Below are 23,477 nucleotides of genomic sequence, written 5' to 3'. Positions count from 1 at the left end.
AGGGCGGCGCATTCCCGGCCCCTTCCCGGCGCGTCGTCCCCGGCCGGGCCGGGCAGTACAGCGCGGCGCAGGCGCGGCGCTCCCCCCGGAGGAGGAGGAGGCGGCGGCGGCGGCGGCGGCGGCGGCTGGGCAGGTGCCGGGCGGCGGGAGCGGCGGGGCCATGGCCATGGCGCTGTCGCTGGGTGAGGGCGGCGGCGGCGGGAGCCGCCTGCGGCGGCAGCTGGAGTCGGGCGGCTTCGCGGCGGGCGAGTACGTGAAGCAGCTGTCGCAGCAGTCGGACGGCGACCGGGACCTGCAGGAGCACCGGCAGCGCATCCAGGCGCTGAGCGAGGAGACCGCGCAGAGCCTGAAGCGCAACGTGTACCAGAACTACCGGCAGTTCATCGAGACGGCGCGGGAAATCAGCTACCTGGAGAGCGAGATGTACCAGCTCAGCCACATCCTCACCGAGCAGAAGGGCATCATGGAGGCCGTCACCCAGGCCCTGCTCCTCCAGGCCGACCGCGACGACCCCGCGCTGGGCGCCCGCCGCGCCGCCGCCGCCGACCCCTTCCTGCCGCTGTCGGCCAAGGACGCGGCGGCCAGCGAGGAGGGGCGGCAGCGCACCCTCACCACCCTCCTGGAGAAGGTGGAGGGCTGCCGCGACCTGCTGCCCGAGAGCCCTGGCAAGTACCTGGTGTACAACGGGGACCTGGTGGAGTACGACGCGGATCACATGGCGCAGATCCAGCGGGTCCATGCCTTCCTCATGAACGACTGCCTGCTCGTGGCCACCGCGCTGCCCAACCGGCGCGGCGCCTACCGATACGACGCCCTGTACCCCCTCGACGGGCTGGCCGTGGTCAACGTCAAGGACAACCCGCCCATGAAGGACATGTTCAAGCTGCTCATGTTCCCCGAGAGCCGCATCTTCCAGGCGGAAAACGCCAAGATCAAGAAGGAGTGGCTGGAGGTGCTGGAGGAGACCAAGCGCAACCGGGCCCTCAGCGAGAAGCGGCGCCTGGAGCAGGAGGCCCTGCCCCGGCCTGCCCCAACGCCCCCCGAATCCACCAACCCCTTCGATGAGGATGAGGAGGAAGAGGAGGAGGAAGAGCCCTCTGCTGAGGAGGAGGTTGTAGACCTCTCACTCGAGTGGATCCAGGAGCTGCCTGAGGACCTGGATGTCTGCATTGCGCAGCGGGACTTCGAGGGGGCAGTGGACCTCTTGGATAAACTCAACGAGTACCTGGCGGACAAGCCTGTGAGCCAGCCCGTGAAGGAGCTGCGGGCCAAGGTGGACGAGCGGGTCCGGCAGCTGACAGACGTGCTGGTGTTCGAGCTGTCCCCAGACCGGTCGCTGCGAGGGGGGCCGCGGGCCACCCGCCGAGCCGTGTCCCAGCTCATTCGCCTGGGACAGTCCACCAAGGCCTGCGAGCTCTTCCTGAAGAACCGGGCAGCCGCCGTGCAGACGGCCATCCGACAGCTGCGCATCGAGGGCGCCACGCTGCTCTACATCCACAAGCTCTGCCACGTCTTCTTCACCAGCCTTCTAGAGACGGCCAGAGAGTTTGAGACGGACTTTGCTGGCAACAACGGCTGCTACTCGGCCTTCGTTGTCTGGGCCCGCTCTTCCATGAGGATGTTTGTCGATGCCTTCAGCAAGCAAGTATTTGATAGCAAAGAGAGTTTGTCAACTGCGGCGGAGTGTGTCAAGGTAAGAGGGCCCAAAGAGGGTGGTGGGACACGAGAGTCAAAACAGAGGCTGCAAAGCTTTAAATCCTCTTGTCTAACCTGAGTTTAGTTATTGACTCTCATGTGGGTCTCCAGAGTTGTTTCCTGCATTGAGAGGCTAATATTCTCATTTGAGTTTGGTTTGGGTTTTTTCAGTTAAACAGAGGAAGGCATTAAGATTAAAAATACACAGCAGGAAAAAACTTGCCTGTATTGGAAATGCAAAATGTGTTTATTCTTAATTTGCCTTTAACCAGTAGGAGGTTCTATAGTTTAGGTGAGCTGCATTTGAATTATAAGTACATCAAGACTTCCTCTTTGATTTCCAAGGAGTACATTTCCATATTTTTTTGCAAGACCAAGTTTTTCAGGTTATGGATGTGTGGGTGGGTCATAATGTAATTGTGCAGAGTATTTTTGGCAGCCGGGGTTTATCTTTCAGTTATTACTTTCTCATTAATAAGGAGATTCTTAAAGCATGAGAAACAAGTGAAGTATGAATAGTACTTCTTACTTTTCTGACAGTAATAAATTTGATAAACTGGTAAGACATAAAATGGACCTGCACACTAATAACATCCTTTGCTTTTCATTAATACCCAAGGTAGCTAAAGAGCACTGCAAGCAGCTTAGCGAGATTGGATTGGATCTCACCTTTATCATTCATGCCCTTCTGGTGAAGGATATCAAAGGCGCTTTACAGAGCTACAAGGATATCATCATCGAGGCCACCAAGCACCGCAACTCCGAGGAGATGTGGAGAAAGATGAACCTGATGACTCCAGAGGCACTGGGGAAGCTCAGGGAGGAGATGAGGAGCTGTGGGGTGGGCAATTTTGACCAATACACAGGTGATGACTGCTGGGTCAACCTTAGTTACACTGTAGTAGCTTTCACTAAGCAGACTATGGCCTTCTTGGAGGAAGCTTTAAAGCTTTACTTTCCAGAGCTGCATATGGTTCTTTTGGAGAGTCTCGTGGAAATCATCCTGGTGGCTGTCCAGCATGTTGATTACAGTTTACGGTGTGAACAGGACCCTGAGAAAAAGGCATTCATTAGGCAGAATGCCTCTTTCCTGTATGAAACTGTCCTTCCTGTTGTGGAAAAAAGATTTGAGGAAGGAGTTGGAAAGCCAGCCAAGCAGCTACAGGATCTGAGAAATGCTTCAAGATTGATGCGTGTAAATCCGGAAAGTACCACCTCTGTGGTGTGAAGTGACCGAACTGTTCCCGTGGACAGGCTGTGGAAGCACTTACTGAAAATGTTGTACCTTGAATACATGAACTAAGTGGGGGTTTTTTTGAGTCCCTGAGAAATGCAGAGCTTTTAACTGCTGCATTTCAGAAGCTGAAGACTTGGAATCAATGCCTGCAAGCATGCAATGCTTTACTTGGTGGATGGGGGCTGGGGAAGTGAGAAGGTCGAGGTCACATGTCCTCGGATGGCATATCCTGTAAGAAGGGCTTCTGTAGTGTTTGTGACTTGGGAAGTAACTATAATACGCAATTTTTGGCTAATTGTCTGTGAAAGTCCTAAATATATGTACAGCGTATGGCAGGAAAAGATCAATTCTCATCATGTCACTGTAGGAATTCTTTTTTAAGGCAGAGTGCTGGTAGGAGGGGAAGTGCTGGAGCACTCCCAGGGTGTGGTATTCGGTGAGGCACGTCCACCATCCAGATGTGACTCAGCACTGCAGATAAATGACATGGATTTGCTCAGTGTGATTTGTGTGAGAACAATGCAGACTTTTCAGTTTCTGTAACATTCAGGTTTTTTTCATTCATTTCAGAGGCAGATCTAAATTAAAAGTGTTTTCAGTATAGGTTTTGGTGTTTAGGTGAAGGGGCTTATTTTAATAAGCTTGCCTGTCAGCTTAAATTGCAGCTCTCTGAAAACAAACCTGCTGTCAGATCCATTTGTTCCCTTCAAGAGGAGTGAGAATAAACTGCGTCTCTTACTCTCTGTGTTCCTCTTCTATGTTTTCTCATGGATTTCACTGGGGTCATGTCCACTGAATGAAGTGTGCACTGTTGCTTGAGGTGCTGTCATAAATTCATTATGGGCCTTTATCTGCTGGTAGAAACCACAGTGAAGAGGCTTAAATCTTCTTGAGACTTGCAGGGCAGGGAGAGAGTCTGAAGGTATTGTTTTGTTTGGAAGAGACAGAAGGCTAGTTTTGCTGTACGGAAGCAGCACCTGATGAAGAGACTGTATTGAGGCCTTTCGCAAATGATGTGAACTCCAAAATACAGGGCCTGCTGCAAAGGATAGTATCATTTCCTGTAATACAGCAATAACCAGTGAGAACTACCTTTTTTGCAGAAATCACGAGAATTCGGTTGGGAACTCTAATGTTAATGGGGGAAGTTTATACAAATGCTCGTATGTTTGGATTGAATGGTGACGGCTGGCTGGTGTAGTATATGTCTGTGAAAATAAAATAAGCCAAGTCTTGTGTCAAGGCTGGCTTTAGAAAGCTGTCAGCATCAACTTCTGAGCCGTGTAAACTTCTTCCCCTTTGGTACAAACTTTCTTATTTGTGAGAAAGTCATGTTACAGCTAAATAACCTTGTCCTAGTCCCTCAGTAAGTGTTCTTAACTGGAATAATTGACTATCCTATTCCTCTAGCACTTTTGAATTAAAGCTTTTGCAATTTGTATTGTGTTAATGAATGCCTTGTGACTGCCCAGACAAACAACAGATGTCACTAGTAAAACATTCTGCATAACTGCTTATTCTGTAGCTTCTTCATTTCTGCCTATTTTCCTAGTGCTAGTTCAATGCAGTTTTCACTTCAGTGGCTGGTTTTTGTCCTCTTGCTCTTTGAATGCCTTTTGAACTGTCAGATTTTGCAAACCATCCTACTGCCCCTGCTCATTTGCTTTTTAATGTGTGGGCCATTTGCTGGCAAATCATGGAAGTCATACAAAATGTTCTAAAGTGTAACTTAACTCATTGCTCCTAGCTGAAACTGGTTGAAACCCACTGATATAGCTCTAGTTTTGTTTTAAAGGAGAGGGACAGTGAGAGTCAGAGCTTTTGTGAACATGTTATGTCCAAGAGAGAGCCCCACAGGCGTTATTTCACCAGTGAACTATTTTTGATACCATAACCTAGTGAAGTATAGCAAAGTGATACAGTCAATCTCTGTCATCTATTGAAAGTGAGCCAAGGTAGCAACCTGGCCTAACTTAATCTGAGAAATACTTTCAAGTGGATTATAAGGGAGAGCTCTCTGTGGTGATGGGTGTTTTGGAGGAGAGGGAGAAGAAATGGCTTTTTTCCACTAGGAACACAAGTATATTTCATTATTTTCTTTACAGCAGAAGAAAGCAGAATAAATACAGATGAACCTTTGTGTATGTGTGTAAGAGAAGGGACTAAAGACTGATTATGGCGATGCTTGAGGATTTTACACGAGAAGCTGAATTACAGTTTCCTGATTCCCAGCATTGGCATAAGATTGAATTGGAGAAGAACCCTATTCATGCTTTTATTGCAAGCTGGTCTTACTCTCATCAGAGGACAAAGTGTAGAATGTAATTCTGCCAGATGCTCTGTTACGCCTCTGTCACTGAGACCTTCATCAATCTATTTATGGCACACAGAGCCCACTGATTTTGTCTTTGCTGTCATCCATGGATCCATTAAAACCATGCCATCCATGGTTTTAATGGACCAGGGAATCAGGCATTTCATTTGGGTCACCATGTATCGTGTTCTTGTGCCTGTCACAATTCAAACACACGTGGATTTGTATAAACCGCACTAGGTAGCACTGATATTTTGTAACTTGTGAATCTATTGAAGTCATAATAAAAGAAAAACAATAACATGAAGAAAATGGTGTGCAATTAAAGGAAACGTGCTTTGTATGTTAAATCAATTAGCAGAAAAATAATATGATAAGTTTTGTTGGTTTGAGAAAGAACTAAGTTGTTGATTTTTTTTTTTTTTTTACACAGCTTCATATAAAATCTGGTTTCCTTTAGCTGCTGTGAAAAAATTGTGATGTGTAAAATGAAGATTTTTTTTTTTCTCAATTCAGGTGAATTTATGTATTAGGATTTAATGCAATAACTTTTCTGAACAATGAAGACCATGTATTAAAACTTTCAGACATACAGCAGTAGTGGTGTGTTTCTGGTTTTATTTTATCATCACCAAAAAGAGGACGGTTCACAGCTGGAGTCCACTTAGTAAATTTCCAGTGAAGTCAGAGAGCTCCAGGTCAGTCCTTTGTGAGGGAATATAAGCGACAGCCAAGTGATGAAAGCCAGGTGATGTCACTTCAGTTACATTCTTACAAAGTCACTTGAGTGAGATGAAGTTGGAAGAAAATGTTTTCTCGACGTTGTATCTGATTCGAATTGAGTAGAGGCTGTACTTTAGTCTAATGGGACTTTGGGTGTATGAGGCATTACCAACACCAAGGTAGCATAACCTTTTAGGGTTTGTTACCTCCCAGACATTATTTTGTGGCTGGAGTCCATCCATACTTTACTTGAATGCTGAATGTGCAGTACAGCCCATCTCCTCACTAGGTGGAGCTTTGTGCACTGAAACCTCAGCAAGCCGCGGGCAGGCACGGGCATTAAAGCTGTGCTGCCTTGCAGTGTGTCTTGGCATGTTTTGGTCGCATGCTGGGGGATGAAGATGCTGCAGTGAATGGTTCAGATGTTAGGGTTAGCTCTTTTTCCTTCTTTGGTAGCGCTTTGCTTCTGCATTTTCTAATTCTTGTACTGTTCATTTTTTAATGCTTCACGTTTTCCTGCTGTGTTTCTTTACCATTGGCAGGCATTCTGCAGAGTACCTCACCTTTCTACTTTTCCTAAAGGTATGTACCAAGATGTGACTTTTGTTCTGCCCGAAAAACACTCTGCTAGACCTCAAGCCCCTTCAGAGATGTGAAAAGTCGCTTGTCCCAGCTTCAGTTGTACGACATTCAGCTTAATGACTTCTCAAAGTCAAGCTTGTGTATCCTCTTGTGGTTTTACTTCAATATTGGACTGAAATTCATATGAGACCTTGTGCTGCCAGCGCAGCTTTGCATGCCAGCGCTTTAACATGGAAGGTCCCCACCACCAATCTTCATAACTTACACACTTGTTATATTCCCTTTGCTGCGCAACTTGTACAGTTTAATTGGGTTACCTTTTACTTAAAAATGTTAATAGTTCTGCAGACTCTTCAGTGTATTTTCTCTGAGGAAAATCAAATGTGGGACAGGGCTTATCTGTTAAGCAGCTTTGTGAGCATGGCCTTTGTGAGTGGCCATATCTTTTTCCTCACACATTGAAGGATTGTGATATGCATTCAATCCCTACAAATTCTGAAAGGTAGTGGAGAAACATTGCAAATTGTGGGGAAAATAGATTTTCACTCATTATCATTTCAAGGGAATGGATGACTGGAGTAATAGATCAGAATCTGATTGAGCCACCCTGGACACACAGTTTTTACCTCTTGTGTATTTAGGAAACTTGGCTAATAAAGCTTTAGTGGCTTCAATGTGCCCTGTAATACAGTTCTCAACTTCAGGATTACAAGCTGAACTAGATTCTATGCTACAGATGTGCTCTGTTTGACACAGCAGAGAGAAAGTATGCCTGGTCTGTGCTGACCTCTGAGTGGTATTATCCTTCCCGATGGTTTATGTGACTGATGAGGGCTGTTTTAAGGCAATTTCAGGTCACCCTTCTGTGGCCTTGTGGTATTTATTCTCTCTTCTTCCCCATGCAGTAGCTGGATTCCTTTCGATGGCCTGAGCATCCCACTTCCCACGCAAGCAGAAGATAATACCAGAATTTGGACAGAACCTGCTTCCCAAATTACTTGAAGCGAGCTGTGATTTGTCAGGGTGACCAGCGGGGGTCCCACAAGAACTCTGCATTGGTGAGCATTGCCTCAGCACAGGGAAAACAGGCACCTGCTGTACAGGCAAGCAGAGAGGATTGCATTCAATTTGTTCTCATAGACCAGTATAAGAGCTGAAAGCAGGTATGAAAACTGAGAAATTAATCTCCTCATGTCATGGCAGGAGCTGGGCTCTGAGGCATTGTCTTAGATTACCCAAAATATAACTTGGCCCTGCAGCTGTTGGAAATCTTATTCAGATGTGCTAATAGGTTGACGTGTGAGTATTGAATGTATTGCACTAGGAAGGTGAACCAAGGAGAAGAGCAGGTAATGCTAACTTCATTGCTGCTTGGGAAATCCTTGGAGATGCTTGGATTAATGATGATTTTAAGTTACTAAAAAAAAAAAAAAAAAAGCCTACAGCTCATCAGCTAATTGAACAACACACAGTTCTTTCTCTGTCCTTCCAGAAAGCTGATCCAGACAAAATTAAAATGCCCATGAAGGTGAGAGAGTTAGTCAAATTCTTTGTGATATGAGGCATGTGAATCTAAACACTTGCAAACTTGGGCAAAATTAAGATCTGAACTTCAAACACCCCCCCCCAATCTAACTATGGAGTGAGGAAAAACTTTGCCTCAAATTTTTCCACACTTCTGGTCTTTGAGTTCCCTGGGTTTTCAGTCATTCTTACTTCTCCTAAAAATCACAATTCATAGACAACGGTCTGTGCCAGTCTGATTTGTTCAGACTAATGTGTTTTGCTTTGTTTTGGTTTAATTATGGTTTAAAGCACTGTTGCAGTCTGGGGATTCCCATTATGTTCATTTTCAGTTCTTCCTACCCAGTATTCACAATAGGAAAGGGCCTAGCTCCCAGCCCCAGCTCCTGCAGGATGGGGTTGCCAGGGGAGTACTTGAAGCTCTGCAGAGAATTCTTCCTTCCTCAGGATCCAGTGAATTTTTGTCTCAAAATGCAGGTCTCTGATAAGCAGTTCCCATTCTGTTTTCTCCCCCTCACTAACAACTGGCAAGATTGTTTGTTTTCCCACTCCACAACATAACTTCTCCAGCAGAGGTGCCAGATTGGCTTTGTGGAGGAAGGAGGCCAAACTGCATATTGGGTTCGTCTGTGTATGTCTTAACGTAATTCAGGCTATAAAACTCCCTGCTTGCTCTCACCAGTGACAATGTCACTAAGGAGGAGGGGAACTGGGAGGGTTGCAAGAAAATATCTGTAATCTTTATGCCTCTGACTTTAGTACACACTGGAGAGCACAGTATGTCCCCTTGAATTTGAGAGTCCCACTCCTATAGTCAGAGGTAATTAGATGCTGAAGTGCTTTTCATGAGTGCAGCATCAATAAATTTCTTTTGAATTTAGCAAAACCAACTGATAAAGCAGTGATGGGGGAGGGCAACACTAGAGCAGTGGCAGTGCATGAGCAAACAAAGTGTGTGTTTCTGGGAGACTTCAACTCTAGTGTGACAAATTGTTGTCCCAAACAAAGCCTGCCCCTTCTTCAGTGGCTCCATAAGTCACTACTGCTGCAACTTTCCAGGAGGCAGCAATAATACAGTTGGACATGCTAAAATGAAGTTGCTTCATCTGACTGGCTGTAGTATGTGACATGGTGTTAGGGTGGAGGAAATGCCCTTGGGAAAACTATAATACTTCGTGAAGGGTGCACAGTGAGGCCAGATCAGCTGCTGTTCTGAGATGTGGCACCAGTGCTGCCTTGTATAGCCCCAGATTCCTGCCACACACCATCCTCCCTCACTACCCAGCCCCAGAACCTTCCACAGTAAGCATTTTCTTCCTGCTGTCCACTGGCCTGAAATAGGTCTCCTCCCTCCCAGTGGGATTAAACCCCATCTTGTTTGCTTGGCGACAAGTGATGTGTGTAGTGAGCAGACGGCCCCTGTGCCACTACCACCCACCATCTTCACACCAGATATCCCCCTCTCCTGTTGTGCCTGTAATCAGTCACGACTTTTTTTTTGTCCCCTGAAGTTTATTACCATTTAAATAGCCTTTCAGCCTGAGACTTCCTGGGGTTTCTGCCTCTGTTGCCTCCTGCTCTGTGAAATTAATGCCAGTAAGATTGTGTCCTCACAGGAAAATGGTAAGGATTCAAGTAAGCTATTTTAGAAACTGTTTTAAACCCACACAAGTCCTTCTGTGGCCCTTTAGCTTTGACTGGAGCATTTTCTATGTACTTGACTTGGGGATGCTTAGACAGGAAAGCGTTTATTTCCAACCAAAATTACAGCACTGAATCCTGCTGTCTAGGGCAGTGTGGGCAAATTCCGTATTTTACTCAGCACGTGTTTTTCAGGCCTTGAAGATTTAAGGGCCAGACTGCAAATGCCTTTAATCAGGAAGCAATTAATTGCACGGATTTCCTCCTTGCATCCAGTGTAGCACTCAACCAGGTAATACTCCTTTGAGGTGGTGGCTCATGCCTGTGCACTACTTTTATTATTGTATATGTCTGCTAATTAGTTCCTGTTGGATGTCGGGCCAGGTTGCTACAGGGGGTTCAGATAAAAGGTACAATAAGTTAAGGCAATCTAAAGATAGCTTTAAGAAGAAAATGAAATGGTTCGCTTTTCCTGTTGAGCTTTTCTTTTTTTTTTTTTTTCTAATTTTATTATTATTATTTTTCCTGAAGAAAACTTGCAAACAGAATTGATGCTTTTAGTGGAAATTGGGACCAAGTTCACAAGGGTTATTACAGGTACCTTGCTGTGGAGGACACTCTACTGGAGCTTTTTCCAGAGCACCACGATGCTCACCTAAGACCAATCCCGAGTGGGAAACACCTAGTTGGTCTCTTTTGCACCCACCTTCGTGCACAGGATCACAGTCCTGTTTCTCTCCCCAAAATGGTGCTCGGGGAGAAGTGTATGGGGAGCTGGGGGGATGTTTAGAGCTCACTGACAGTCCCTGGGGCAGCGCATACCTGATGTCTCACAGAACAGGAGGGTAAGGCTTCAGCTGCCCCTCTGCCCCCCGCTCAGGTCAGAGGTGTTGGTCCACCTGCTCTTGCTGACACCAACCCTGTTTGCTCCTTCAAACACAAGCCTCACATCCTTCCTGTCCAACACGATGGGGAGAAAGAACAAACTCCCTCATTATGCTGTTATTATAATTTACTAGCAGAAACCTTCCTCTCTGCACACACAGCTCTTCATGTTTGACTATTATAATTGTATTTTCAAAGTTATAAATAACACATTAGCCTGGTTTATGTGTTCATGCAAGTCAGGCTGTAAAACTGGCAGATGAATGAAATTAACTGTCTCCAGAATTCACATTCCTGTCACTTATTCAATTATTTGATCAACATAATTGCTCAGAGCAAGAGCTAATTGGAAAATGACATGCATTTACCCTCTCTATAGAGGAGGAGAAGCTTATCAGGTATTTTACTGCAGGCACTTTCATTACTTCCAACATTCTGGAAGGAACAAGGCTTTAAAAAGAGCCAGGCCCAAACACACAAAGCTTGTTTGCTGGCCAGATGCTTTCCCATCCTTAAAATAGCTCCAGTATTTTGCAGTGCAAGGGTTTGAACACGCCTGTACTGCAGCACACACAAGTACCTTGGCACACATAGATGGGAGCTGCAAGCCAAGCTTGCCTCCAGGAGTCTGCAGCACTAAATGTGTTCTTGCTCTGTGTATCTGTATTTGTGCTGGTGCTGCAGTGATACGTGTTTGGTTCTTTCTATGACTGGCTCCCATCCCTGGGTGCTGATGCAGAAAATATTGCTTGGCTGAGGCCGAAGAGCCTCTCAGGAGTAGGAAAGGCAGACCTTTTTTTTTTGTGTTCCTGATGTAGAAAAGACTGTAATTCCCCACCTTGCCAGCTCAACCTCTGCATCAAGGCCACAGTTTGAAACACTGATACCTTTGGAATGACTTTCTTTGTCCCTTGCCCTGCTCAGATGTTGTGGTTAACACTGTGAGTCTGCACGCACACACCGTCCCTGACACGTCTGTGCACTTTGTTATTAAGTTAAAGTCTAAGAAGTGGGTGCCAGAGCAGAGGGGTGGGGATGGAAAGAATCAGGAGGTAGGAGACTCAGATCCTAAACTGGTTCCCCTTTCCATTATTAGCTCTAGCATTGTTTGGGGTTGGAATATTTAATTTGTTTAAATAAGAGACAAGCAAGCAATTTTCCAGGCTGCATGGAGGGGGAGGAAGATAATCTATCAATGCCAGCAGTTTGCAACCTATTGTCTGCAGGCCCTGAGGGTTATCTGCAGGGGAAGGGAATTAAGGAAATCAACCCTGTTGACAGTTGCCTTGTGACAGATGGACTGCACCTCTGTTGGAAAATACTGGGGTCTGCAAATTAAAATTGGGTAAAATCTAGTATGTTTTCCTCCTGCTGTTTGTGAGCAGTTCAAGCATCAGGTTTTTCTTTCTTCGAAAAAAACCTCCAAAAGTGGTCCATGTGAGAGCTGAGAAACATGCTGTGCCAGGTCTCACCCCCTGAGGTCTAGCTGTGCTGCCAGCACTGCACAAGTGGCACTGGACAGCTCCAGGAAACTCGCTGTACCACATGCAGCGTCCTAGGGGCTGGTACTGCCTGTATTTGATTAGTAGTTAACCATTTGAGTAATTATTTAGTTCATCCGGGAGGAGATGAAGAAACGAGTGCAGCACAGCCTGTTTGTACTCATACCAGGACAGGCCTGATTGTGGAGGTGTTTTAGGGTAGGAAACAAAAGTAGCAAACAAGGAAATGAAAAATATCCCTACTATGGGAGGCTAGGGAGCTTGCAATGTATGTGTCCTGGCTGTCCCTGAGGGAAGGAGAGTCAGGTCCATTAGGTACCTGTACATGTACCATTAGGTGCCATTAGGTACCTGTAAGCACAATTTTGTCATGCTGCTCAGTGGGGATGCTGTGCAGTTTGCACCTGAGGGGTGCTGAGGACACCGGGTGCCATTCCTGCTCACAGCTCTGCGATGCACATGGCCACAGCAAGCTGCAAACAAGGATGATGCCAAGGTTTGGTGTCCTGTGAGTGACTTCAGCCAGTGGACAACTAGCCTCAGAGTGTGAAGCTGTGATCTCTAAGCTGTGGCTAATGGAATAAATCAGTAACCTGATGGCACCACAGGACACTGCACATGGGGCATGCAGGCTCCTTTTGCCAGCTCTAGGCACAAAAGAAGGAAAAAACAAACAAAAGATAAAACAAAAGAACAAAACCAAACAAAAAAATACTGTGAATATCCTTGTGAATTCAGGCTGCTGCTACGGCCAAGGAGGGGATGAACAGGCTACAGGGCGCCTCGGTGGAACTACCAGCAGGGGGCGACCGCCGCTGCTGCAACCCGCATCCCAGCCCCGCATCCCGGGATCACCGCTGCCTCGCATCCCGGTATCGCCGCCGCCCCACGCCCAGCCCAGCCCAGCCCAGCCCATCCCCACCTCCCCTGCACCTTTCACAGGCCAGCATTCAGCTTCGCAGAGTTGCACACCGCTCTGCAGTCCTGCCACCCCTACACTCAGCACCCCTGCGGCCTTGGATCCAGCCCAACATTTCCCTCTGCCCACCACCTAGCAGCCTCATATCTCTTCAGAGTGGTGTCCCAGCAATCGCACAACCAGGAACACCAGAAGATCTGCACCCAAATGTCCATTTTTTAGCCCCTGCAGACACCTAGCCTAACACCCATCCCCAGATGCCTGCATTTCAGCATCCCCACATCCCAGCATCGTGCAGCCCTACAGTCCTGGAGTCCAGCAAGCCCTAACCCCCAGCCCATCATCCAGTGCCACATCCAAGTTGCACAGCAGCCCCAACGCAGCACAGCTCTGCAGCTCAGCCTCCTGGCAGCCCCGCAGCCAGCAGCTCAGCCCGAGCAGCTCAGCAACCCAGCCTAGGGCACACAGCAAGTGCAGCTGGCACAGTGCTGCTGCCTCGGGTCTAGGCTTTTTTGTGGTTTCTGCCCTCAGGGGCAATGACAACTGGAGGTGGTTGTTGTTATACTAGGGCTTTTTTTTCCTGAGGCTCTGCTATGAACTGTATTGGCAGAGGTGCTATTTCATTCCTTGGAGCTGGAAAAACCTCTCTAGCATTAGCTCGCCACAGCCTGAGGAGGCAGCTTTACACGTGTGCAGGATGCAGCCAGCTTCACTGGTACACTCCCGGTCCCACTGCTCTGCAGGGCTGGAGGCAGGAATGCTATGTGGGGAAAGGCAAACAGCAGCTGCCTCTGCAGCTTCTTGGCTCCAATGCTGAAGCTGGTACTTCATTGTGAGCTTTGCCTCCATCAGGAACAGTCCCTCCCTATGCATAGTAACATTTTTCTGCAGGATTTTAGCATTAGAAATGAATGCTGGAAAACCTGGTGCTTTTGTTACCCAAAACCTGGTGCTTTTGGGACATTTATCCTGCCAGCTGTGTATCAAGGTGATTGCATTTCTGCAAATGGAAAATTCGATGAACATATGCAGAAAAATTACCGTCGCACAGTTTTTGTCTATTCCTCTCCACTTTGTTGTCCTGCTGAACCTCATGCTAGCAACTCCTTACAGGAGGGTGGAGTCTGATGGAGCACTCCTCACCTGGCTGACTTACAGCAGAGCCTTGCTATTATATCTGAAGCCATAGCACAGGTGTGCTGCTCCTCTGTGAACATATTCCAAAGGCACACGTGGCCTGTCTTAGCTGGAACTTCATCCTACCTTTTATTCAAGCACAAAATATCTGGTTATTATTTTCAGCCGAGAGAAGGTGCTTGAAATGGAAAAAGTCTCTCAAGTCAGAAAATGGGATCAAAAATGTAGCCGTGGAAAATATTTGCAAGCAAACAATAGAAGTGGAGTTTGAGTCAATGGAAATACTTAATTTCAGAGCTTTCAATATTTTTTTTAAAGTAACATTTAAAAGTATAATTATTTACATTGTAAAAGACATTTGGATAAAGAAAATATTTTTTTAAATGTCAATAATGAAAAAAAGTGATGCTTTGATATTCATAATTTTTTTCGTTATTACTTTTATTTGAGAAATGTACTGGTCATGTTTTCTTTTGTAGCTCTCACGAGAAGAACAATAGTTTTGAGGAATCAGTATTTTTTAATTAGAAAACATTTTGCTGAAAACTCCTATCTGGAAAAAAGCTGGAAATAGTTAGTGTGAAAAGTCTAACAGGAACCTTTTAGTTCCAGATGTGTTGTTCTGCTTCCCCTGGTATGACAGAGGTACTTAAAATTAAAGTTCAAAGATGCTGCACTGGTGGAACTAACTACATATTTCCTGACATTTGTGCCTGTCAGCACAGGGGTGGTTAGACTGCTATTTATAAATACGAACTTAATTCATTCTCATACCAAAGGGAGCAATCAAAACCCCAAAGAGTAATCAGGGCCAGAGGCTTTTTCCTGACTTACTTCTGGCTGCGTTGTGTTCGGAAGAAAGATACACATAGCAAACACAGTCCAATCCCAGCTCTCCTCTGCTGAGTCAGAGTCACCTCCTTAGGTCTTATGGATCTCAGGTCATAAAGACAGGATGGTCTTGTGGCTTAGGATATGGACTGTGAGTCAGAGTAGTTTATTCATGAAAAAAGAATGCTCCTTTCATTTATTAGCACATTACTATCTAAATGGCCTAAGCAAAGTGCCACTAGAAAGTTTCAGCTGTAGGCATTTTAAAGATGACTAGGGTACAAAAAAGGGAAGTCCAACTGACATTTGATCATTTCTGCAGCAACGTTGCATTTATTCATAACTAGCTGTCCTGGTAGGAAAAGGACAAGCACCAGGGTAAATACCAGAAATATTCAGATTTGTGTTTCAGTCTAGCTAAAGACCCATTGATTAAGCTGGGAATGTTGATTAAAGACCTCAAGCTGTCACCCCCAGCAATTCAGTCAGGTTACTCCTGCTGCTCAGCAAGGCTTGAGTTAAATTGGAAAGCAGGATAGAGCGTCAGTGAGTTTATCAGCCCTGAGCAGTGTGTTTCTATGCAGATAACCTGCAAGTACCTCTCTGCTCAGTCCCAGAGTCTTAAGGGGGAATCAAAAGGTTGTCTGTCTGGTGGTGGGAGATATTAGAGTCCTTCAAAAAAAAAAAAATAAAAACTAATCCTGCTTTACACCAATCCTGTGGACATCAGTCATTCAGTCCGTATAGTTAATGATCAGTTGGTGGGTTAATAGCCAAACTTGAAGTCAAGGGTTATTAAAGCCTAAAAAAAAATTAACCACTCAATGGCTGTAGTCAAAGAAAATATTCAGTTGTTTTTTGATGGTTACTTCTCCTTCTAGGCTGCCATGGAGACTGACAAGGGATATTTTAACTTGTCAAGAAAATAGCACCATAGCAACAAAACCCTGAGAAGCCCATCAGTTTGGTGTACAGGATCTGTTTTGCATATTGGGCCTTTGATCTTTAAGAGTATTTAGCATCGCCATTTTTTTATGAGTGTGGTGAGAAGGTGAAATAGGTCCCTTGTTTAAGTAGGACAATTTCTTATTGTCATTCAGCTTTTGAAGGACAAGCCATGCAGAAGAGCTCCAGTCAGGGGAGAGAGGCCTTGAACGCAAGAACATTTACGCTTCGGTTAACAGGGAAGCAAACTGCATGGGGGTTTGCAGAATCCAGTTCTCACTGCATCGGAAAAAAAATGAAAGAGGAAAGAGGAGTCACTGCAAACAAAGCGGAGACTTTTCCAGTGAGACCAGAGATGGTGTGATACAGGTAAATGATATAGCTAAGAACAACTGCTTCCAAACACAAAATCGTAAGAGGCAAGAGTCATTTCTTGTTTCTGTGATCTTTCTCTGATAGAAAGCAATCTAACATCCATGACAGACAGCACTTAACAGCATCTAGCTGTATATCTGACAGGTCTTGACTGTGCCATTTCTCAGGCTTTTGAGCAGCAGCATGAGATGGGCTGGGCTTTGCTCTGAACCCAACACCTGTTTGTGCCTCACGTACAGAGATGAACAGTCCCCTGGGACAGTGCCTGGCACTGGGCAGCTGGTCACACTCACACAGGGAAGGGACCCAAAACAGCTCCCATGAGGCCATCCAGTCCTACGGTTTTCAGGCTGCACTTCAGGGACACACCAATGATTCATAGGACAAGAGGAGGTGGTCAGTGAAGTGAATGAAGAAAAAGTGAATGGAACAGGTGCATCTACTTCCACATATGTAAACAAATATTACAGTAAGAGAGCAAGAACATTGAAATGTATCCTAGCCTTTGTCTAGTTTCCTTTCTATTGTCAGTGAAAATCACCACGGAGCCATAGCACTTGACAGTCTTTGGATTGTTTTCCAAAAGTATGGTTGGAAGAGCAACTGTCAGGAAACACCACTGCACCCCAGCTGCCTAGAAACAAAAGCAGCTGTCCCTTACCATTCCTGACAGCCCTTGGTGTCTTACCTTTCTGGAGATGCCTCAGTCCCTGGAGGCAACTGCAATATGCAATTGTCCCCAACATTAGAAAGTTTGTCTTGCCATCTGTACTGATCTTTCTGTGCTGCAGTTTGAGCTCATTACGTATTTCTTTATTTACCTCCACATGCCATGGAGAACGGATTATTCCCTTTCTCTTTGATGAGGCAAAACCAAACATCCTTCAGCTCCCTGTTGTTCATACCACCCTCTCGTGGGCACAGCCCATCCTTCCCCGACCTCGCTGCCTGCCAGTGAGCCAGCCACGAGCAACGTACCCCAGAGCAGCCCAGGAGCAGCACTCTCCTCAGCTTTCCTTTTCTTCGTTTTATTTAGTGCTGTCTTCCCAACCTTAACCACCTGCTGGATTTGCCTCTAGTTCTGAGTCCTTTTCCAGCACTAATTCCTACCCCTGAGCTGTGTTTCCTTAGGAGCAGCCAAAGCACATTCCTGTATCCTCTGCGCCTGCTTTGCTCCTTTGCTGCCCTTCTTCAGTGGGGCTTCCTTTCCTTCACAAAAGACAGCTCTCAAACCTGAGGGGACTGCACCACACACACACATACACACATGCAACCAGCTCTGCATTAACCAAGACTCAAGATAACCCAAAACATGAGAACAGCAACCAAAAAAAAAAAAAGAGCCCTGTGTACAGTCAGTACCTGGAGCTAAACAGAGATATTCTACTCTGCATATTTTTTTTTTTGTTAATTGTTGCTCTGGACATTTTTGTTTTATCAGATAGAGAAGGACACTCAAGACCTAACTAATTTGTCTCTTGTCAATGGCTCTTTGTTTCCTTTTAGTTTTTTCCCCCTTATTTTTTCCCTAGCCCTATAATCATTTCTTTGTTCCCTTCAGTAAGCTGGCCACTCAGAGCATTACATCCCTGTCTTAAACCTGGCTGTATTATGCTTATAACAGCAACAGCAGGATCCTCTGGGATGGCAGTGATACACGGCCACCAAGGCTCCCTCTGCTAGGCACTGCACAAAAAAAAATCTCACTGTCTGAATCAACCAAACCCAGCTCCACAGTGACCAGGACAAAAGAGATGGAAACCCAGAGGAGAAAGCACTTTTTTCTACTAAAACCAATGAAACACTTTGGACTTTTCCCTTACAGGCACTTTATTGTCCTTGCTAACGGCAAGCTCTCTGTCTGTACAAGTGCAGGCTAGCAGCAAGGTACTAATAAATTAATAAAGTAGAGGCAGGGCACAGGCCCAGGCAGTTGCCCATGTAATTAAATGGTTGGCACTGCCCTTGCATGAGTTTGCTGCCAATGCCCAGGCATATTTCAGGAGCTGGAGTGGTTCTTGGCAGGTGGTTTGGGCACAGCTCTCCCGCTCTGGGGGGACAGGAGCACATCCCTTCGGGAATGGCAGGGCATGCCAATGGGTCTTGCGGGTCGAAAACATTCCTCGGCCCATCTTATTAATTTGTGGGGTTGTAGACTTGGTGTCTCAGCACTGCACAGCTTTTAATGGATTAGCTCATCCCAACATCCCTGTGGGGCAGGGAAGTGCTGATAAGCCCCTGGGTCCGAGAGGAAAAATAAACTCATGGAAATGCTGAAAGGACTACATGGCTCCAGAGGAGTCTTTCAGTCCCTCAGCCCTCTTGTTTCTCAACCTCCCATCCCAGCCCCAGGGTCTGAAGCCCCTCAGGCAGGTGAGGATGAGCCAGCCACAAAGATGTGCCCCTGGTCTGGTGGGGATGCTGAGCTGCCCAGGACCACACGGGGCGAGACACCTCCTTTGAGCTCTGCAGCTGAGAGGAAACCCAGCCTGCTGAGGCTGGACAGTTTAAAGCATGCATGCACTGGGCAAGCCTGGTCCAGACAACAGGATCAGGCTTGCACTTAACTTGACCCTTAGGGACTTGCAGAAGCTTAGGCAGGGACGTGGCTCCTCCACCCCATATGCTTTGACTTACTGGGATGTACAAGGCCTCAGGGTCTCTCAGAGGCCACATGACAAATCCATATGGATGGTTTGTGCAGAGAAAATTGGTGGGGTCAGGAAGAGTGGAAGGTGCTCGGTGCTTTACAGGCACATCGCCTGAAGTTCCCCTGCTGAGAAAAACAGAAAGCAGTTCAGCATCATGAATTTTCCGTTTCCTATTTTTTCCATTAATTTCTGCCATACCTGTGTTCTGAGGGAGATGATCAGTCATTCAGCTACTGGATCATCTGTCTCTGTTCCTAGATCACGTCCGTCACTATGGTGTCAGGGACTGCAACTACAGAGCATCTGTGTTCATTAATTATGGCATTATATGAAAATGCACTGTTTTATCGACAATCATATTTTGAGGTTTTTTTTTTTATAAGCAATATAATTATTTTGATACCCGAAGTCACAACTGGACCTTTTGACAGAGTACCCTCAGAATTCCAGGGCTAGCTCCCAGGCACAAGGTTAAAGTCCCTGCAAAGCCATGCGCATGTGGGGTGAGGATTTGTGGCAGGAGGAGTAAGTGTTGGGAGCCACAGCTCCCCACCAGCATGTGATGGGTGGCCCTGCCCCAAGACACCCAGATGCAGCGAGCCCACCCCTGGCCATAACCCAGTGAAGAGCTTTGCTCTGGCTAGAGGCCAGCTGAAGGCTTCACAGGGCAGAGGTGGATCCAGAGGACATAAGGATCCAGCTTGTGAGGCTTTATTTGTATTTATCCCAGACTGCTTTTCTTCTCAGCTCACCTCTTACTGACACCTGCACAACTCCTATGGGGTGGAAATATCTGCGCTTTTCCCTGCTCCAGGGTGCTGACAGCAGAGGTGCAGTGAGGGCCCATTACCTGCTCGGGGTGGTGCTGCAAAACTGGGAGGAGGAGCTGAAACCTACTCATGGCCCTACCTTAGTTATTATTATTCTGCTTGCTGAGTCTTCTCCTCACTCAGTACTGCCTCTGGTAGGAAAGGTGCTTTTCTTGCATATAATTGCTTAAAAGCAAAAAGAAAACTCAGCAAAATGAAAAGCAACACCACCACCACCACAAAAAAAAAAAAAATCCACACAAGAAACCTGGGCCCCAGCCACCTTTCTGTTAATTAGCCTTAAAGAAAACAATAAAACCAGAAAGTAAAGAAAAAGTACCTATGAAGGTAATTGGGCTGGGCTGCTGTAGAAGCAAGAACTGTGGGAAACAGGGAGATGGCTGCAGACAGCATCACCTTGCAGAAACCCCAGATTTCTGAGGTCTGCCTCTCCCACAAGTCCTGTTTTGTGGCAAATCAGACTAGGTGGGGTGATTAAGACAGCTGTGCTTCAGACTGGTTTAAGGAGTTGTACTTTCCCGACTGCCTTTGGAGCACAACAGCAGTGGCAGGCAGATTCCTGCCAGCACAGCTCAGCTAAATCTACCAAAACAAGCAATCAGCCAGCCTTCTGGAAGAACTTGCTGGGTGATTTTTGATAGGTGTTTGTTTTCAGTGACAGGTTTCCTAGGAAAACAGTAGCATTTTAAAACCTACATGTACAGCCAAGAAAACTTGTGGACTTTTCCCTCCTCCTCTCCAGCAAATACTTTGCTGCCTCTTTTACAATGCCATTTCTATTGACGTAAAGTGAAGATAAGAAATGTTTGCCCACACTGCCTTGCTCAGTTTTCCATGTGTAGCTTCTGGTTGATTTGCCGTGTGCCCCTGCTGAGGTCTCAATCCATTTTCGACTGAAAGCATCTGGGTTCTTGCTTGGCTTATCACGCTGACACAGCTGGCAACCTATTAATCTCCTGTTCCCGATGCCTTTACTTCAGTGGGAAAGCTCTGGTGCTTTTTAGTGGCTTGTATTTGCAGCTAACAGAGGCTGGTGCTCAAAGCCCCTAGGGCACTTCTCCACAAAAACCCCTCTCCTGAACTACCGAAGCTGAAAGAGGTTCAGCATTTTTGTCCTTCTTGCTCTAACACTCTCTGTCAAAGATACGGAGATCCATAAAGCAGCTGGAGAAGCAGGTTCAGAGACAAGATCACATTATCTACCAGTAATGCTTTACCCTTATTCACATCTTTTGTCTAAGGACTTGCAGACACCTCCAAAGTACTTTCTCAAACGCCGGTAAACTGAGGCTCAGTTTTCACTCAGTAGAAGTTACCCTGTTGAGCCACGTTTTTAGGCACATAAATTCCCATTTAAGAGAGGACACTAGCCTGTCAAGGTGATCCAGCAAAGAAGCCTTTGGAATCTCATTCTGCTCAGAAAATTAGTTTTAAACCAGGCTAGTGAAAACATTGCTGTGTGACAGTAAACCATTGCCTTTCAGAGCCATGCTGGTGGTACTGTTCTGGCAACTTTTTCTTTCAAAATCCAGCTCAAATGGACTAGAATGGCAACTTCCTGAGCCCATCCTTGTATGCTAGTGAAGGACTCCCAGGTAGAGATGGGATGCCTGAAAGGGAAAAAATCTCTTATATTTAATTGTGGCTAGCTTCTGATTTATGTATACCTATTATGGCTGAAAAGTGCTACCCTGAAAATCTGAGAATCAAAGGTTTTCATCCTGTCCCTGAGAAGAGAAACATAATGCCTGCGTAACTGCTTTCCAGTATCCCAGACCTGCTCACAGTTCTCTACCGAAGCAGATTTCTGGTGGGGTAGAGCACAGCATGTAGAGAAGTGCCCGCTCCTCCCCAGCTGTGGCTGGCAGCACCAGGGAGGTGGGACTGACTTGGCACTGAGCTGGTCCAGATAAAGCTGGGGATCAGGGAAGCACCTGGGAGCCTCCACATACAACCACCTGAGCCAGGATGGTGCTGATTTGGATGGCAGCGTTTGCTCTGCACTAGGTGAATCATGGTCTTTAGTTTCCTGCCTTGTGTTACCATGCAGCACAGAAAAAGCCATGGCTTTCCCTCTCTGCTAAGCTGCCCCGGAGCCAGCTGTGGATGCTTTCCTGAGATGCCTGCCCTCAAAGTTGGGCAGTTATCACGGAAGAACAGCCTGTTCACTTTCAATAAAACTGACACTTGGGCTGGCTTGTTCCAAGCCTTTTAATCCCCATCAAGGAGATCCCAGCAACTGCTTTCAGAAAAGATCTTTAAATGTGGAAAGGGAAAAGGCTTTTCAGCAGTAGCCGTGGGGTTCTTCCAAGTTTGATACCAATAGGAAGTGGCTGGCTCCAAAAGAGATAACACTAGGACCAATTGTTGTTTTTCAGACTTAAAGAGTAACCAGCTAAAAATGCATGGGACAAACTGTCCACAAAAGCAGATCAGCACAAATCTATTGGCTAGGCCAAGCTTCACTGGGGAGGCTGAGTGCAGGGGCAAGCCTGGGAGCATTGCTGGCAGAGCAGACAGGTCTCTCTGTTCCACTCTTCTCCCAGTACTGTTAACAAAAGTGAGGTCTCCCATTAGGAAGCTAGGATTTTGACAGCTGTTTTGAGAGTCCACCTTTGGAACTGGTGGGGTTATGGCAGCTAGGAAAACTAGTAAGGGAATTCACACATGCGTTGATAGGTGGTCTGGTAAAGAGCACCTGTGCTGCAGAAACCATGCCAGTTTTGAGTGCTAGCTGCTCTGCTCCAGCTCCTCAGTGATGTGTGTCCAAACTGAGCTGTCGTTTCTCCTCTCAGCTCTCTCCTCTGTCACACACCAGTCCCACCAGTGCGCAGCACATTGTCCAAGCATGTTTTCTTCTCCTCCCGTTTTGCACAGGGCAGGGGCAGTTCCTTCATTCAGATGTTTGTCAAAACTGGTAACTTTGTTATTTTTCTTACCGAGACATTTATCTGCCACCACCTAGATCTTACCCAGTGTGTCTCCAGCGGTGCCCAGGCAACCTGCTGAGGCGACTGTTTGGTCCCTGCTCAGTGTCAGCAGGGAGAGTCCTGGGAGGAGCTCCCACCTCTGGTGCACTCAGAGGAGTGTGGGGCAGCCCTAGGGCAACGAGGGGCTTACAGGAGAAGCTGGCAAATTGGTGACTGTCATGCAGCGCTTCTCAGCACCTGACCCCAGATCAGCCAAAAAGGATTTTGAAAGCGAGATAAAGGGCTCACCTCCCACCGTGGTTTCCCTGCAGAGGCACTGCAGATAGGAGGTTAGGGTTAATTTGTTTTCTGAATTAAATAGGAATTTGGGAGGCTTGAAGCAACTGTGCTTTGTTTTGGTTTTGTGGGGTTTTCCCCATCTTTATCTCAACAATTGATTTTGCCTGTGAGTTTTTGGTAGCCTCTTCTCAATCAGAACTCAGCTGGCAGGCTGGTGAGAGTTTATTGTTTTAGTAATGTGTGCCACTTACTGATCCCTTTTGCCAAGTACTGAAAACTTCCCTGAAATCTATACTTCGGGCATGAAAATGTTATTAAAATAAGCCCTGGCAAAATACAATTTTTTAAAACTACAGATCAAATATATAATAAAAGCAGCAGTATCTTGTAGTTCTCTAGCCCTTTTCCCTCACAGTTCACAAAGAACAGCCTCAAAGGCACTTCTCTAGAGACAGAGCACTCCTTTATATAAATTGC

The 23,477-nt window shown here is 46.4% G+C and overlaps 1 protein-coding gene and 2 long non-coding RNA genes across 6 annotated transcripts; 2 read left to right on the top strand and 1 right to left on the bottom strand.

Moving 5' to 3' along the window:
- Positions 1–134: 134 nt before the first annotated feature.
- Positions 135–4,450, top strand: EXOC8 (exocyst complex component 8). Its single transcript, XM_027897726.1, has 2 exons — positions 135–1,693; positions 2,315–4,450. The coding sequence occupies exons 1-2, from the start codon at positions 161–163 to the stop codon at positions 2,921–2,923; spliced, it is 2,142 nt and encodes a 713-aa protein (XP_027753527.1). The 5' UTR covers positions 135–160; the 3' UTR covers positions 2,924–4,450.
- A 2,083-nt stretch (positions 4,451–6,533) lies between these two features.
- LOC114064554 lies at positions 6,534–12,592 on the top strand. Its single transcript, XR_003572779.1, has 3 exons — positions 6,534–6,551; positions 8,044–8,079; positions 12,485–12,592. It is a non-coding gene; the product is annotated as an uncharacterized LOC114064554 (long non-coding RNA).
- LOC114064553 lies at positions 6,935–22,661 on the bottom strand. Of its 4 annotated transcripts, XR_003572778.1 has the most exons (5): positions 22,607–22,661; positions 19,871–19,956; positions 19,160–19,247; positions 18,751–19,086; positions 6,935–6,945 (listed from the first exon to the last, which is right to left on the bottom strand). It is a non-coding gene; the product is annotated as an uncharacterized LOC114064553 (long non-coding RNA). The 4 variants fall into 4 exon arrangements; XR_003572775.1 differs by lacking the exon at positions 6,935–6,945 and having other exon boundaries at positions 18,022–19,086; XR_003572777.1 differs by lacking the exons at positions 6,935–6,945; positions 22,607–22,661 and adding an exon at positions 22,490–22,602 and having other exon boundaries at positions 18,022–19,086.
- Between the last annotated feature and the right edge of the window lie 816 nt (positions 22,662–23,477).

The sequence above is a fragment of the Empidonax traillii genome, unplaced genomic scaffold (genome assembly GCF_003031625.1).
Source record: "Empidonax traillii isolate 1590-97213 ecotype Southwest subspecies unplaced genomic scaffold, ASM303162v1 scaffold556:size416722, whole genome shotgun sequence".
NCBI lineage: Eukaryota > Metazoa > Chordata > Aves > Passeriformes > Tyrannidae > Empidonax > Empidonax traillii.
The sequence above is the reverse complement of the archived record's forward strand: the minus strand, read 5'-3'. Positions and strand labels throughout refer to the sequence as shown.

What these genes read in the sequence shown, in the direction of transcription:
- EXOC8 (XM_027897726.1), top strand. Translation starts at nt 161, where the DNA reads ATGGCCATGGCGCTGTCGCTGGGTGAGGGCGGCGGCGGCGGGAGCCGC. An exon ending in CTGCGGCGGAGTGTGTCAAG is followed by an intron (nt 1,694 to 2,314) that starts GTAAGAGGGCCC and finishes TTAATACCCAAG; the next exon opens with GTAGCTAAAGAGCACTGCAA.